The 15,269-nt window shown below is 40.4% G+C and overlaps 1 protein-coding gene across 1 annotated transcript in view; it reads left to right on the top strand.

The window, feature by feature from the left end:
* ANO1 (anoctamin 1) overlaps positions 1–2,640 on the top strand; it is a 45,877-nt gene extending 43,237 nt beyond the window's left edge. The window contains 2 exon segments of the mRNA XM_035892634.1: positions 1,282–1,387; positions 2,380–2,640. Coding sequence (XP_035748527.1) covers positions 1,282–1,387; positions 2,380–2,640 — 367 coding nt within the window.
* Positions 2,641–15,269: the final 12,629 nt, after the last annotated feature.

The raw sequence follows: 15,269 nt of genomic DNA, 5'->3' as shown, positions 1-15,269 counted from the left end.
CCGACTATGAAGTACTGCTTATTTGGGGAAATAGAGATTAGCATTGTTAAATTCAGTGTATGTCCATGCAAAGATTTTTATTATTATATATTCCCTTTTTCAGGAAAGGAGATAAGTAATGATAAATAGCACAATGATGTTTCAAGGGAACAAAATTATGTTACTCTGATGTCATGTCATTGTATCATATGCTATTGATATAATGACCATGCCTTCACAATACAGTTCTCTTCTTTGACCAGTTTCTATAGCAATTCCTGATGAGAGTAATAGGAACTGGAACTTATGACCTACTTAAAGTGTCATTGTACGGGAAATCCGCATGCCTGTAACAGTTTCTGCATATTCTTTTCATTTTAAAGGAAAATTATTGTTGTGTATTTCAGCTTATGAAGCAATGTAGGTCAGTGCTGAAAGGCACGCTTTGCTGAGGCTTCCTTAGATACACATCATGTTCAAAACAAATGTTTTAATGCTTAGAATTGGGGATCAAAGCCAAATATAACAGTGAAAGCACTTAGACCAGCAAAACTGAAAGGGGGAGAAAGGGGGCAAGAAGAGGAAGAGGAGAACAAGGAGGGAAGAACTTGCAGAATGGAAGTGTTAAGTGTCACGGTCCAATACAGAAATGCCAGGTTTATTTGCTTTCGAGTCACAGTGTCTTTCTTCTTCCCATCCCATCATCCATATTCCAGGGATTTTTAAGTCTTTTGAAAATATGGAACCCTAATTCTTTCAAAATATTGACAGGATAGGATGCTGTGGTTTTAAATTGAATGTATTTTTCTTGGTCCCATTTCTAACAAGTTAGTGTTGATCAGCTCATAGAATTTCCATACACCCTCTCTCTATATGGCAAAATTTAGCTGCAACCTTTTGCTAATCCCAAACAAGGAGAACACTACGTAGCATGACACACTCTATGGATCTGAGATCAGTATTTTTGTCTTTAAATTTAGTCTGAAAAACATATTTTTTTTTCCAGCCTTAAAAGCAAATAAATTATGTGAGCTTGGTAGTTTATTCCATCTTTATGCAGAATTGATATTATTTGTACTAATCAGAGGGTATTAAGGTTGAAGATCTTTAATTTTGAGTAAAACTTGAAGGCTGTGGGAGGCTTTCAGCTGTGTCTTGTTTCTGAGGTTACTACCACATCATGCTGTACTAGGGAACTTGCCTTTAGATGGTTTGATTTACTGTTCGACTGTTGGGTGTTAAATCCTCCTGGTGCTAAAATTTCTGAATGACATCACTGATTTACTGAGTCTTGTTTTGCAGATACAAAGATTATCGAGAACCCCCCTGGTCTGAAAACAAGTACGACATTTCAAAGGATTTCTGGGCGGTCCTAGCAGCAAGATTAGCATTTGTGATAGTTTTCCAGGTAGGTTACACTGCAGGCACTTTTTATCTAAGGAAAAGAGTTACTGTATTTCTTCAGCTACCTGAGGCAAGCCACCTTTGGAAATAAGTTATTAGGCCAAACGAAATACCTTCTTTCTCAGCTGTTTCATGGAAGAACAAAGAAATTTGCCCAATCTCATTCACCCTCTTCCTGCCACCCACCCAGGCCCAGGTATACCCCCAGTGGAAAAATTCATCCCCAGGGATTCCCTGAACTGGTTTGAAGCAGTAGCAAGTTAACGACCTTAGTAAGCAGCAAAGCAGAAGGCTGATACTAATTAGGTCCCACCAATTTCTCCAGGAGGACATCAACAAATTCACTGAAGCAGCATAAATTTAATCCCAACTTATTTCTAGACCTAGCCAAGAAATGAAATTTCCAAAATTTCCCAGTTAGAGTTTAGCTCCCATCTGAACAAGAAGGCAGAATCTTGTAATTTTTCACTAAATGACATTATTTGATCACAACAGTGATGCTGGTTATTGTGACCCAAGTGTTTTAAGTTTGCCTTATCTAAACAACTTGTTTCAAAACTTTTATTCCTTTTTTTTTTTTTGGTGGACAAAATATATATCTTTTTGTGAAAGACCTCCCTTTCATTGGATCAAGGTTTTTAAATCAGAAACATTTCATTGGAATGTATTTTACCAACTTTCATCACTTTACCTCTCGCTATTTGCTTCTGCCTTTCTGATGTAAAACTCGTAAGCCATTTATCAATGACAGCATTATTTTGGATTTAAGTGGTTGTGACAGTATTTGTACATACATCATAGAGATCTGTGCTTGCCGTTTTTCTCTACTTCTAGCATGACCAAGAAGTTTGGCTCAGTAACGGATTTGTGATACGCCCAACTCAAATATTGTCCTTTCTTCGTTCTTCCTTCCCAAGTACACCAAAAATGGCCCCTTCCCTAACAGTCATCCTTGCATTTGACCTTGCTGACATTTTCTCACAATTTCATTTTCAGAACTTGGTCATGTTTATGAGTGACTTTGTTGACTGGATTATCCCAGACATTCCCAAGGACATTAGTCAGCAGATTCATAAAGAGAAAGTTCTCATGGTGGAGGTCTTCATGAGAGAAGAGCAAGGGAAGCTGCAAATGCTAGAAACCTGGAAAGACAAGGACAAGAAAAAAGGTGAAAACTGTAACAATCACAGCCCCAGGCTCTCCAGGAGCCACAGTGGGAGCTTGTCCTCCTGCCATTCGTATCCTCTTGATGTGTAGAAGAGGAGGGAGTCGAGTATGTCGGGGCATTCCACTGATACACAAGCCATCGCGTAAAGGGCAGGACTCGATTAATGGACAACCCAGTGCATGTTGAAGGATGTGCTGCCATTTTGCTCCCATCTTTGTGAGAAATGCTCTTCTTACAAATATGGAGGACCACATTCTATTTCAGATAATGTTGGTTTTTTTTCTTTTGCACAAGCAGTAATGCAGGGGATTTTTGTATTTCATCGATAGATAACACTATTGACGTTGGTGTGCATTAATAAATGCAGGTACTTAGTACGTCTTGATAGAGATATTCTCTGAGAATTTGACCTTAGCCGATTAATTAGCTAACTAAATAAAGGTAAATTTGAAGTAATAATACTACTATTAATTTCAAATATTTTTGGAACCCCAGGCTTGAAGGTCCATGGGTAACTAGGTAACATATATGCTAAATCAGCTTTAGAGTGTGCCCCGGTATTCCTTTTGGCAGGAGAGGAAGCACGTAGAGTGTACCAGACTGACTGGCTTTCCAAGATAGGGTTGAGCTCTGGTGGCAGACATCTGCGTTTGAACCTGCAGGTCTGAAAGAAGCAGAGCTTTTGAGTCATACAGGTGCCTGGGGCACTTGTGGCAATCTGCTGTGTACCTAAGACCTTCCCCGGGGCACTGCTCTCTTCAGAAACATCAGAAAAGTGAATCTGGAAAAGTTCTTTTTTTACCGATGACTGACTGATGTGGATGAAGCTACCTCAGTGCCCCAGGCTGCATCAGCTGTGATTGAGCAGTCCCCCAGTGGCTCCTCGCTCGGGGCCGGGCAGCAGCAGCACAATTTCGGAGATCCTCCCAGCAGGTAGATGATCACAGAGTGTTTTATTAAATGCCCTGAATTCACGAGCACACGTAGAGCTACAGTGACTCACACTGCCCTGCCTAGTGCTCGGACACTGTTGTCGCGGAGGAAATTTCCTTTTTCCCGTTGTTTTAGCACATCCCTTTCTTAGCCAGGTTTTCTCTGTAGCCCTCTGTCTTCTGCAGGAGAAAGGAGTCTGCGCCTGCTTTTCACAGCCAGTTGCTCCTGCAGACTTTCCTGCTGTCAAATGGCATTTCCCAGAGGCTGTGCCGGAGGAGTAAATCCAAAACATGTCCCACTTACTGCCTTCAATGGAAGTTTTGCCTGCACTGGGGCTACAGGACCAGACCTTCAGTTAGTTACAGGACTTTTGTCTTAAAATACTCTATCTTTTGTACAAGGAGCTTCCTTACAGTATAAGTCTAAAATCCCTCCTTACGAAGCCTAGCTAAATCCCGTCAGTACAGCTCTTTTTAAGCATAGTACATTTTAGTTTTGCTTTGTCAAACGACAAACTGCACTCCCAGATAATATTGGTGCAATTAACTTTGTTTCTTTTATTGCTTTGTCTTGTCCATGGCACTTGCATTACAAATATAAAGTATAAAATAAAAATGAAAGATTTCTTTAAAGTCTAACTACTGTATGGTTTGTTACAAAACCAAACGTCAAAAGGCTGTTTTCAAGAGAAGTTAGTTATTTCTTTTTTCCTTTTCTTTTTTCTTTGCCAAACTAATTTAAAGATTAATGCTAGAACTTTAAAAAAAAATGCCATATTTAGCTTTTGATGTATTTATTTGTTTTAAAGTATGTGATAAACTTGATATTTTTCTGTAGTCTGTCCAAAGAAGGTACCTGAAAAGAAATTATGTGGAAGAAAGAAAATGGTATTAACCAAATATTCTTGAAGCTTATTTAAAATATTGATCCAACCAAAGATTTTTATTAATAAAGGGCTTATATTTTGTTAACTCTTGTTTCTGTTGTATTTTGACTTGCAGGAATGTCACTATTTTTAAAATTTCTAACTTATGATAGCTTACTGCTGTAGGGCCCAATCCTACCTGATTTATTCACGCCATAAGCGTTACGCCTGGTAGCAAGCGTTTACCGGATCAGGCCCACTGACTGCGATAGGACCATGAGCGTGAATAAATCAAGCAGAATTCTGCCCATACATCTTGTTGAAAAAGTGTTCTTCCTCTCATTCCTTGGTAGCCCAAAAGATCAAGAAGAAAGCCAAACCTGAACTACCTATTCTGAAGAGAAATCTTAGGGAACTTCCTCAAAGGGAATTTCGTCTGTAAATACTTATCTGAAAGTATTCCCAACTTAATACTGACATTCCTGTAAATGGTAGAACTATATCCTGAACACGTACTTATCAGAATTTTTCATTATTTGCTGAAATCATGAAATAGTAATGGTTGCTTATACTTTCTTTTGTACAGTAAATTGTTTGAAATGGAATTTTGTATATAAAAAAACTGTATTACTACTTAGATAACTATAAAACTCTTTCATGGAATCATTTTTTAAGAAAAGCAAATATATACTAAATCTGTTTTAGTTTGGGTTTTTTTTTTTTTCTTTGAACACTTATTTGAAATAAACTTAAATATGCAAGAGTTTCTCCTGTGGGACAGGTTCTGTTCCCAATCCTCCTTGTGCTCTGAGTGTGCAACTATGAGTACTGTTAGATTTGAGAAATACAGTAATTTGTGTTACAGTTTGCCTCAAACCGGATCTGCGATGCCCTTTCCAGTGCTCCTTGTGTACTCAGACAGCAGAGGCCAGAACTGAGATTTGTTTGCAGGTATTGACTACTTCATTTACAGATGTCTTCCTAACAATGTAGAAGGTAAATCTTCTGTTCTAGCTGCTTGAGATACCCACACTGAGATTAAATGAGTCCCACCTAAGATGTGTCTGTCTCCGGGAGTACAAAGGGAGGTTTGGCTTCTAGCACAGATGTGGGCGGCTGCACCATAAACACTGACTATTAAGTGATGGATCTTAGCCTGGCAGCTTTCATTTTCTTCCGATTTTAGTCTTAGGCATTTAGCAGAACGTAACGCGTAAGAGCTTTCACTAAGACATTTGAAATGAGCTCATACTGAGGAAAAATACTATTCGGTTTGTTCATTCAAATTGAAAAATGTAGCCATTATTAAGAAAAAAAAAATGAGACGGTAAAACTAAAGGAATGAAGCTCAGGGATTTCTTCAGCTGTGTCTTGTGGAACTCAGCTCCAAAGGGAAGTAGCTGAGGAAATGGAATGGCTACACTGTGAATGTCCTATTTTTATTGCCTGGTAGGACCTGTACATGCAAAGCTGGGCTCAGAACCTGACTTGCTGGCTCCAATTTTTTCTCCTTCTCCCACTTAACAGTTCTGTGAGAAGGCAAAGCATGAGGCTTCATACCAATTCTGCCTTTCTAGCCAGAAAATATTAATGCTTTAACTAATGAAATTTAGTTCAAAGGTGGGAATTCTGTTTCAAGATAATGGGTATGAAAACCAGAAGCAGGTAAATCACTGCCTAGTAGGTAAATCACTGCCTAGTTGGTAACTGGTTTGGTTTTGTCAGTTCTTAAAGACAAAACAGTAGATATAAGCTGATTAGATAGAAGAGAATGCCTTCCAGAAAGAGATTTGCACTGCACTTGTGGTACTTTTTATGAAAGCTTTTTTTTTTTTCCAATTTGTGATGCACATAGAAAGAGGATTTGGTTTCACCGCTAGCAGACCTGAGGCAGGGCTATGCTAATAAGGATTCACTGGAAGAGAGTGGAGGGGAAGAAAGTTAACACAGAGAAGCATGGATCTGGAAGTGACCAAGGAATAACTGAAAATACCTCGATGTGACTCACAGCTGCAGTATGGGCCAGGTTTGACGAAAGATAGCAATGTTCGTAATCGTACCCATACAGATGAATTCTGCATTGATTTGACAGTATCTCCACGATGTGCGTTCAACCTGTTCTGAGCATGCTTCTGCCATAAAATTGTAAGTACAAAACCCCACGTCCCAGTCCCGCTTTGATCAAAGGAAAGAAAAAAAAGCCCAAACCCCATGTATCGATGTATTAAAGAGGAAAGTCATTATACTGGTTTACTTAGTCCACGAGCAAATGCAGACAATAGTAGGAAAGACTACAGCTGGAAGCGGCTAAAACACACTGTCTGCTTTTTGCTACCCGAAGTTTGTGGCAAAGACGCAGCTTCGATTGGCGCATCTGAGGAGGAGGAAATCATACCCACCCTGTTGTGTTGACAGTACGGGTCTGAATCTTCTGGATTTCCATGTCATTGTGTTTCTAAGATACTGTCTTACAAATATTTTGCAGTCTTAAATAACTTAAGAGTGAATAAGCCTCATGTCAAGGCACTGACACATTTCTATTTTTAAACCCTCGGTGCTCTCTGGTCCTGAGCTGTTAATGATCTTTTGGGCTGTTGTGATTTCTGATAAGCAATAATAAAACAATTTACTTTTCATCTTGCTACCTCAGGAGGCTGAACTCTCCTGAAGTTCTGTAGATCACTTGTGTCCATTTATATTTTCCTATGAGGTTTGCAGAGTAAACAACTCTTTTTTTTCCTTTTACCCCTGAAGAAACCGTGTCTTAAAATTTATATGGATTCCATTCAAACTCTGGTTCAATTCTTCTCATATTTGAGTACTATTTATTCCATGACCAAACACAATATGCCATTTTTAGTACAGCAGAGAAAAACCCAAGATCTTTTTTTATCCTCCTCCTTTTTTTAGCCCAACAGGCCTTTCTGAAGAAGAAACTAACTATTAATGTGGGTTCTTTTTAATTTTAAGCTCTTTCCTTAATTTTTAATACCATGCATGCTGCCTGATTCAAGGCCATCTGAAGCCAAAGAAAGTATTTCATTTGATTCCCTTTGGAGCACAGTTTGCATGAAACTAAGCATTGCTTATTGAATGATTGCTTCCACTTATAATAAAAATTTGTGGTACTTACTCTGTGGTACAGAGTGCCAGCTAAAGCCAAAATCTCTTGATGCCGATGAGTTGTACAAGCAGTAGAGTTCTGTGCACTGCTGTGTTAGCTCCCATGAGGTAATGGGCTGAGAAAATCAAAGGCGTGACAGTCATGTGAACTTAGTTATATGAGTTTGAAAGTTTTGAGGGCATAGCTTTCATCTTGCTTAGTACCACCTGCATGAGAAAATTCACACCAAAATGGGAGAGCAACAAAGCTGGTGAGGGGTCTGGAGCACAAGTCTTATGAGGAGCTGCTGAGGAAACTGGGGTTGTTTAGTCTGGAGAAGAGGAGAGGAGACCTTATTGCGCTCTACAACTACCTGAAAGGAGGCTGTAGCAAGGTGGGGGTTGGTCTGTTCTCCCTGGTAACGGGCAATAGGACGAGGGAAAATGGTCTGAAGTTGCGCCAGGGCAGGTTTAGGTTGGACATTAGGAAAAATTTTTTCAATGAAAGTGTTGTCAAGCACTGGAAGGGGCTGCCCAGGGAAGGGTTCGAGTCCCCATCCCTGCGGGTATTTAAAGCCTGGCAGATGAGGTGCTTAGGGACAGGGTTTAGTGGTGGGATGGCAGGGTTAGGGTAATGGTTGGACTTGATGATCTTAAAGGTCTTTTCCAACCTAAACAATTCTATGATTCTATGTATCCATCACAACACTTATGAGAAAAAGAATCAAGCCAAAAAATATTTAGCAGAGTGCTTGTGCTGAACAAACTTAAAAGCGTAACAAAGTCTGTTTTTCAGAGCAAGAGTTAAATGCAGGTAGTTAAGCAATCTTTCTCAGAGCAAAAGAAAAGACTATTCCCTATTTTTACTTCTAAACGAAAAAAAGAGTCGCCATCTTCTCTAGTTGAAATGTAGGAGATGGAGCCTAGGGAAAAGGTGCAAATGGGGAAAGGACGAAGAGAAGGCTTTTGACTGATGTTCCCAAATCCGAGTCAGCCGGCAGATCAGCCACAGAAGCTGATTTTCTGGAAAGAGAATCGCTTCCTAAGGCAAGGCCATCTTCTAGGTAGGTTATCAGGTAGCCTTTGCCAATGTTTTTGTAGTGGTGTGCAATCTCATCCTGCCAAATGGTGCAGTACTGTTGATCTTGTGTTCGGGTGAAAGCTGGAAGGCTTTGGTGCTTTGGAAAACAGAGTAAGAAAAGACAAGACCTCTCTGGCATCAGCGAGGCCTTGGTGACTATGCCATCTCCACTGATGTACTGAATTGCAAGTAATATCATGAGCCTTGGCAACTGAAAATAAACAGCTCCTCTAGGAACACACTTATTTATAACATTGATCAGAACGATTTATAAACTCTCACACAGCTTCCAAGGCTGAAGTCAGGCCCCAGTCGGTACAAGCCCTTTGGCTCTGTAGTAGGTAAGTCTCTCATGGCGCAAAGGCGATGTGCAGGTAAGTGGCCGATCTGCCTGCGCTGCCTGCCTTGAACGCAGACGACAGCATTGCATCATCGCGGCACGGTGCTCACAAGCATGGAGTTCCCCTCTGTCCTGGCAGAAGCATATCATTAGCTGAGCAGCTGACATTTCTTAATGTATTAATCTTCAAAGTGCATCTGTAGGTGAAGCAGGTAGGTAATTACAAGTAATTAACCATCAAGTGGGAAAGTATGAAATCTTAGCAGGCTAGACCGCTCCAGGTTTACTGCGCGACCTCTGAGGTCAGCAAGAGAGGGTGGGCATAATGAAATGGCTCTGCAATCTGGCGGATGCTGGGCCACACTCCTAGAATTACTTAGGTATTTTACTTGGGCACTGTTGGGAGTGGGAGGGAGTTGGGAACAGGGAAGGAACAGTGAAAGTCCTGAGAGTAAATTAATGTGAATTTCAGCTACAACTTCTCCCTAGCTTCAAAGAGGGAAAGAAGTAAAACTGAGAGTCAGTTCTGAAATTCTACTAAACCTCTTCAATTTTGTCTTTTTGAATTTTACTTCCGAAACCAAATTTCTCTGCATCTTTATGATGCTTGGCTTTTCACTCTGACCAAAGAGAGCTGTAGAGCTAAGCTGGTCACCATCTCTGGGTCATCTTGTGGGTAAGAAATGACAGTTAATCACATCCAGGTTCAGGTACTTGGCAAAGATGTACTTCTGCTTTAAAAAGCCTCACTCCAAAATTGGTGAATAACAGCAAAGCCCTTTGTTTGTATGTATCTCTGAGAGACAGGAGAGTGAGCTTGGGTCTGAGCTTATGTTGCAAGTAATTTAATTTTGGTTGTATCTCTGACCAATATCTTCTCGAGAAAAAAGAAAATGCAGTACACGGATTTTGGGAGAGTAGGCAGACAAAGCTGTGGCGTGTGTAACTTCCTTACTTCTAAAGTATACAGACTGTGAGGAAAGTATATAAATGCTGTATATTGTATTATATTAATGCATTCTTCTCTCAGTAAGCCACGCTCCTTCATAGAGATCTCTGGGAACAAATGCAACAAGTTTCCTTTATATTTGTGTACGAAAATGAACTCCAAATTGTGGCTTAAGTCTCACTTGTATCTGGTTCTGACTACCATGCTGCAAACTAGCACAAATTAAAGTGTTTCTTTAGGGAGCAGAAAATACTTCCCCCCCCCGAATCAAAGGAAGGGGATGACAAAACCAGATTTGCTTTGTTATTTATTATATCTAAAGCCCTATGAGTAACTAACCTAGTCATATCCTGTGTCACTTAATGGTTGCGTGAAACTATTCATGTTTTAAAAGGAAATGAGCGCTCCGGATAATAAGTCTACTGTATTCGAGCAGACAAGGCACTCCCTCTCTAATCGGATTTGAAAAAAACCCTTACACCTTCCTACTTCAATAATGGTGAGATAATGACTCAGACGGAAAACACTGTATTGGCACATTCTTGAAGGGAAGAACAAAAATCCACTGATCTTTCCTCTAATGGGTAATTCTACTGCCAATCACAGATATCTAAGGTAATACTTGATTTTAGGAAATTTATCCCCTCCTCGGTTTCTCATCATCTCCAGTTACTGTAGTGAGCTCACAACACTGGAGTTTAACTCGGAAATCAAGCAAGTGTGGCCAGGCGCATTCACATATATTTATTAAAACAAAATTTTAGTAACTCTGGGAGATGATTAGAGGCCAAGATGTTTTCTGGTCTGTGACGAGGCCATTGTGCAGGCTGGATGCAGAGACATGGCTGGGGAAAAGGTTACATTTTTCACACCATTTTCATGGCAATGACTGGGTCCAAAGCAGAGTCTGTTAATGCAGAAGAGATTAGAGCTGGAATATTCACAGACAAAAAAAAATAAAAATCCTTGCCACTACTTTTTCAACTGCACTGCTGTGTAGCGGGCAACTGAGTGCTGCTGTACTCAGTAAGGAAAGGGGAAAAACCCTTCCCTTCAGTGGGAGGATGAAGTCATGTGGCATAGGACTATTCCCATGCTTGTAAGAAATACTTCCAAGTGGCGCAAACTCCTGCAAAGCTGATCCATTTGCTGCAAAATAATTAATTTTAAGTTACCCTAACTTTTTTTATAGCTGTTCAGAATATTGTATTTTCCAATGCAAAGAAGGAGACCAAAGAAAAACGTCTCCATTTATTTTCTATCCAAGAAAATAAATCTTAATGTGGTAAGTATTTTCCTTTTCATGATTTTATTGGGCTTGGGAACTGGCCATGCAGCAGCTCAGGAAAATAAAAGAACAAATTTATATACTCTTCAGAAATTAATTAGTATTAGCTTTCAAGCCTGGCAATCAGAACAGATGGATTATTTCCCTGGATGAATAGCAACTTCCAGTTCGTATCTTAACTTTGCTTGCTTCGTTGGACTCACAAATGGTTTAAGTACGGTGGCTCTTCACCACACTAAGGGAGATATTTTGCCATCAGACCCACGCCGGCATCTCTGTGTGGCACTGTGGAAGACAGGCGTTGGCATAAGTTAACAGGAGATTTGGCATCTCTGTACCATGTTCTGCTGTCGACTTATCTTCAGGAGGAGATTGCTCAGAACAGCTGCCTCATGCGGCGATTCTAAGGAACCCTCAGAGAGCGGACACTTCCAGTGCTCTTCAGGTCTGCTTAGCCTAGTTCCAGCAGGGACTGAATAGAATAGAAAGAGCCCCAAAAGAGATCTAATGATCATTCACTACTATTTGGGGAGGGTTTTTATTTCCTCCCTGGCTTATTTCACAATGACATTCTTGTGCAGACAACCCTTGTTTTCTTTCTCCCTTCTTCTGTTTTTCCAAGCACAAAATGGATGTTGCAGAGCTTAAGGAAGCAATATGGCTTAGAGGAATGAAATGTGCTGGTCTAATATATACACATAGCTTTATTGGCATGTGAAATGTTTGTCTGAATGATTTCATACTTACATGGTATGATGAAAATTCACTACAAAAATAGGTAAAAAGTCAAGTCAGAGGTTTTTAGCTGGAGAAAATAAACAAAAGTCTACAATTTACCCTTCCCCTAAAGTTAAACTAACAACTTCTGCCAGCAATAACACAACAAAACTGTATCAACAGAATTATATCAACACTTCTTCTGTTTCAATATTAAGTTCAAGCATCTGTTAACAACTTACTGCTTGTTGTTGTTGTTACTTGGCCAGATCTTTTATCTGTATACAACCTATTCGTGCCGAAGTTCACTTTCTTTTCAATACTTATTTGCTTTTCCCACACTCCGCTTCTAATTTTCTCTCTTTCAACCCACAATACTTTAACATTTCTTATAGGCCCTTTTGTCATGGACAGTTTTCTCCTAGGATCCTAGCTCTCTTCACAAATAGTTTCTTTACTTCTTTCTGCGCTAGACGTTATAGCAACAGAGGTAACATCTTACAGAAGAAACACAGACAGATCAATTCATTCACAAAAGAAAATGCAGAAACTGTTATTTATTTGCTGAAAACGTGCACTTTGGGATTTTGCAAACAATGGGTGAGAGCCATTGAATAAATATATTAAGACATTTTACAAAAATCAGTTTATTCACTGTAGGAGTAAAAAAGCAAGCAAGCAAAAACCCTGTTGCTGCCCAATTCCAGAAGCGGGGAGGGGGTTGCATTTTTTTAATGCAACCTTTCAGTCACCCCACGTTTATTCACGCAATGTGATGGTGAGCAGGCCCCACAAAGGGCAGCCTCGCGCTTCACCGTTGCGTGTCCACAGCCTCTAAAATGGGTGTTTGTTGCCTGAACACCCCGGTGACTGACACTTCACCCAAGGCTCAGTAGAAATGAATCTTTTTTTGCTCTCTTTCCCCTGCTCCTCCAGTTAAGGCCATGAAGTCAAAAGGCTCAGTTTGAAACACTCCCAGGCTTCGAGCTCCCTCTGCAGTATTTTGCAAGGAATCGTCTTGCCTCAAGAAACTTCTAAATTATTTGGTTAGGAACTGGATCATTCATAGCACTTACATTTCTGGGGAACATCCACTGAAATCTGAGCTGGCCCAATAAATCGTTTCAATTAAGTTTTATTCTGATATGGAGTGGTTATGATCTGTTGACCTTGGCAAATACTTTCTTTGCTTAAGTCCCGGGAACTGCTTTCAAAGGAAATAACTGGAGGAAAACAAGTTGCTTGGGTATGTTCATCTGTGAATGTGTCAAAGTAAAGTTAGTGGGTCAGATTCAGACATAATAAAAGGGACTACTAAATCACTACGCCAGGCATTAGGAGTGAGTTTATACACATTTCAGTGATGATTTATACCTTAATTAAATGATTATTTGTATCTTTTAGTTCCATGTTTGTTACTAATTTAGACTCCCTTAGAATTACACTGATGTATGGAATGGCTTTCACACCTCCTTGTACATCAGTGCTGAACCTGGCTGCCAAGGTCCTATGAGCCTATTAAAATCTCAGTTGAAGTTGCTTTCAATTGCATGCCAAGGGATAGAGAATAAAGGTATAAATTATGCTGATTTAGACTTTCTTCACGTAGACTTGTCTCTGAATTCTGCCAGCTGACATCACCAGGCACAAGCTATGAACCATCTGATTTGGTTCCTCTTGTTTCGTAGAGTCATCTTCCTTGGCAAAAATTGAAATAAGCTTTTATTTAACTGGATTTTTATACTACTTATATTGTTACTAGCATTTACATCTGCTTTCTAAATTAATCCACATGCTACAAATATTTCTCCTTGCCATCACACTACCCTTTTAATTAATGTATTCTCCTTCATGATGAAGTATATTAAGGGCTGCAGAAAGAAAATACACCTCTCAACCTAGGCACAGCTCATCCCAGCTCAAATTCCTAGTGCCAATTCCTCTCGCTATTTACTTTAGCTGAGACCCTGCAACAGGTTAATTCCCCCCAATTTGCAGCATTTAGGGACTACACAAAAATCTCTCTTTTAAACAGGTTTTTATATTTAATCCGAGAGACTGGGAGAGATATGCACATTAGCTGCTTTTTAAGGTTGGCATGATTAGATGACCTGTCAGCTTTCCTGGGTGAGGAACACAAGGGAGGAAGAAAGTAAAAAAAAAAAAAAAGGAAAAAAAAGACACTGATGGAAGTCCCAAATTTCTTGTGAATTTGGGGACTACCTGGTTAAAAATCAAAGAAAATATTGCTAATGCTATAGTAAAGTGAATGATTTAAAGGGAATGATTACTTGGAGGAGATGAGGTAGCCCAATGTTCATATAACCTGGGAGGACTATATGGGAAACAAGTCTTGTATTCAGTATGAAATAAGTATTTTCTTGTATCATTGTGCCCACTGCTGTGGATGCACAGATGGGCTTCACACGTGTAGCTGGCTCCATATATTGGCTTTCTCAATCACATGTAAGATAGCTCTGTGTAACAGACTGAAACAGGATGCCGAAAATCTAGCGGCTTTATCTAAGGAGGCTTGTGCCTGTGGGAGTTTTAGAAATGTTTTGGGAGTAGGAGTTGTTCCTCATATTGGAATACAACACTGGAGGAGATGCGGAAAATGTTAACGCTTAAGCTCAGGCATGTGAGATGGCAATCTATCTTTTTATGACAAGGACCAAAGGTCTATTTGTGTGTTGCAACAATAATAAATTAAAGGCTGTACTGGAAACAATTTAGCAATGGGGTAGCTTGGGGAACCAGCACGCCAGTGTTCGCAGAAGGAAGAAGATCTCTGAACTACCTACACATGCTGCGAAGAAAAACCATTACATTTTTTCTGAACTTTGGGGACCTACAAAACAATGGGATGAACCTGAACCTTCCCATTTAAGAAAAGTTTACAACCTTTCACCTTGCATAAAAATGCCCTTTAGAATAAAAAGGAGTTAACATTTGGCCTATGTCTTCCCTTTTAAAGGTCAGGAGTTGTTTTATGTCACAATCCATCTGTGTGAGGAACGAAGCCCAGGCTGCAAGCCAAAGGTGGTGGTGGTGGGGTGTCTCTGGGGGTGGACGAGGCCACGCAGGGATGGCAGGGGCTGCTTTCCTGGAGCTGCTGGGGAAGAACACCAAGGGAACAGCCTTTCTTTGGGAGCAGGCCCTGATGTGGCCTTTCCCGCTTTTCATCGAGCGGGTCCTTTCATCCTTGCACTGCTCTCCTTTTCCACTTCCACAAAAAAAACCCGCAAAAAGCAACCCTTGTAGGTGTATGCGCTCACAAGAAGGCCAATAATTCCGTATTAAATGGGGAATCTACGGGTCCCCCAACTTAGGGCTCGGCCACGGCTGAGGCGCCAGGCCCTGGCTCCGCCCCTCCTGCAGCAGGAGACCGGCCTTGCCGAGCTCAGCTCCAACACGCGTTTCCTATCCGACATCGCAAAAGA

This window comes from Egretta garzetta, unplaced genomic scaffold (assembly GCF_000687185.1).
Source record: "Egretta garzetta isolate BGI_Z169 unplaced genomic scaffold, ASM68718v1 scaffold454, whole genome shotgun sequence".
Classification (NCBI taxonomy): domain Eukaryota; kingdom Metazoa; phylum Chordata; class Aves; order Pelecaniformes; family Ardeidae; genus Egretta; species Egretta garzetta.
The sequence above is the reverse complement of the archived record's forward strand: the minus strand, read 5'-3'. Positions and strand labels throughout refer to the sequence as shown.